The 2,521-nt window shown below is 34.8% G+C and overlaps 1 protein-coding gene across 1 annotated transcript in view; it reads left to right on the plus strand.

The window, feature by feature from the left end:
- The window catches only part of LOC107623868 (UPF0160 protein), a 5,888-nt gene that overhangs the window by 669 nt on the left and 2,698 nt on the right, over nt 1-2,521 (plus strand). Inside the window, exons 2-4 of the mRNA XM_016326262.2 lie at nt 546-692; nt 864-962; nt 1,597-1,788. Of these exons, the coding sequence (XP_016181748.1) occupies nt 546-692; nt 864-962; nt 1,597-1,788 (438 nt within the window). The remainder of the gene's footprint in view (nt 1-545; nt 693-863; nt 963-1,596; nt 1,789-2,521) is intronic.

Here is a 2,521-nt window from a genome sequence, read left to right on the forward strand (position 1 = left end):
GAAAATTTGGTTTATTTATTATCTAAGTTTTGTGATTAGTGATTTATGGATGATCCTGAGCTATCTGTTTAAGTTGTGTTTGTGAGTTTTGATTTGGAGAGGTGGAAGGAAAGGGATTTGAAGAGTAGCAGTAAGTTCATTTTACTCTTCAAAATCTCTTCTCTTTCCTCCCTTAGTCCCTTCCCATGTACCCTTCCAAATTGGAACTCGGAAACACACAATTTTTCGAAAATGTAGTCAGTTAGCAAATGCGATAACATAGATTTATGTATGTATGCCTTAGCAGTGTGATTGTTTAATGTTGAAATGTAATTTTGAAAGAGGGAACTTTGATGGGGTTTTCTGTGGAACTTTTATCAATTATGAGCAATGAGAAGTTGTTTGAGTGAGACAGTAAGGACTGAGGAGTGTCTATGTTTCTGAGTTTTAGGGATGAAATTTTGGTTGTTGCATTGTATGTATAGAAACAAAATGGAGTGGGAGTAATCGTGTCCTTCTCATTACTTGTTGATGTTTTTGTTTGAATATTGAGTCCTGGTTTGTAGGTTTTGGAGGGTCTTGATGCCGTTCTTGATGTTGGGGGAGTGTATGACCCCAGCCGAGATCGCTACGATCATCACCAGAAAGGTTTTGAGGAGGCTTTTGGCCATGGCTTCTCCACCAAGTTGAGTAGCGCAGGTCTTGTTTACAAGGTGCTTTTCTTATCTTAAAATTTTATTTTGTTTTTGGTTTTCTCATTTTTGTAGCTGGTGGCTAATTCCCCTGTTTTGGTGCAGTCACTGATCATTTTCATGAGAAGTTTTATTTCAAAGATGAATCGTCCTTAATAATTATATTATGCTTCTTTGTTTCTCTCTGTATAGCACTATGGAAAGGAGATTATAGCTAAGGAACTTAGGGTAGATGAAGAACACCCAGATGTGCATCGCATATATCTGGCTGTTTACAAAAGCTTCATGGAGGTAATACATTTTATACTTATTCTTTCTTGCCTTATCCAACTTTCTGTTTGTTGTATTCTCTATTGGAATGTCTTCTCTTCCATGCATTCTTTTTGGGGTCAATAATCGTGATGTTCTTATTGGGTGAAATTTGAGCTGAGGAGACTTAGGGGAGATTCATGCAGATAGTGAATACTGAGAGGGAAAATATGCTTCATTTGTTTGTGCACTAGGATAGTGAGTGGTTTTTAACTGGAGGATGGACATAATATAGAGAAACTGTATCAACAAAATAGGAAAACTAAGTTTTACATTTGAAAACGGACTCTATCTACATTGGCATTGTTTTACAATGAGCGTTCTATTTTTTGCTGTGCTTTCATAAAATACTAATGCAAGAATGCTTTCTACCTTGCTATTCATCGTGACATCTAGGATATCAGTGCAACTTCTTTTGAAGTGTAAACTTTTTGTTCTCTTCTTCAACACCATCAGATAATGTTTGTGGACTTCTAGGGCTTTTTCTGAGAGTTTTTGTTTCTTAACTATAACAACTGGTTTGGCTTATGTTGTTGGGTGCTAATCTGAGAACCACTTATTCCTGGGCTTAATTTGTAAATCTTTTCATAACAATGTTTTTATCTAATTATATCAGGCAATTGATGCTATAGACAATGGAATAAATCAATATGATACTGACCAGCCCCCAAAATATGTGAATAATACACATCTGTCCTCAAGAGTGGGAAGGTTAAATTTAGATTGGACAGATCCTGATCAGTCATCTGAAAAAGAAAATGAAGCCTTTCAACGTGCCATGGTTCTTACTGGTAGCGAATTTATGGATGTAAGTCTTCACTCCTCATTCCCTTCCTTTGTGATCACCAAAATGAATAAAAGTTTTTTTTTTTTAATTTTGTTCTTTCCTGCTCATGGTCTGTATAATGATGTTTTTTTATCAAGCACAAAAGATATTGACATATGTATGTTCAATGACTCATCCACTTAGGATAATTTTATTTATTTTTAATTTTTGATAAAAAAGAAGAATATTTCTAATATGAAGAGAAGAATGATAGAGAGAACGTTGGAGGGCAAGAAATCCTCTTTGCAAGAGCATGAATGAACAAAAGGGAAAAAAGCATCAATGAGACATAGCTTCCTAATCTCTCAACTTGTTAGACAGAAATTTCTCCTAAAAGATCATTAGTTTTACACCAAACAGAGTGCCGAATACTCTCATCGTACAAAACTTGCTTGTTTGAAAATATGTCATTAAAGGTATGAGAATTCCGCTCCAACCGGATACACCAAATAGTGGTACATATGGCGTAATGTCACAGCTTTGGCTTCCTACCTTCTCCCAAAACAAGTTAAAAATAGTCAACAACAACTGATCTAAGCTTTAATGGCACACCTAAACGCATTGAAGATGCTAAACAAAAATTATTACATTAAATGTAATCCATGGAACAAGGCAACAACAATTTTAATATATTTATCTACTTCATGTTCGTGTGAAAATTTGTATTATGAGGTGTCATATATATTTTTCATACTTATTTCTTATTTTCAGGTCA

This window comes from Arachis ipaensis, chromosome B10 (genome assembly GCF_000816755.2).
Source record: "Arachis ipaensis cultivar K30076 chromosome B10, Araip1.1, whole genome shotgun sequence".
NCBI lineage: Eukaryota > Viridiplantae > Streptophyta > Magnoliopsida > Fabales > Fabaceae > Arachis > Arachis ipaensis.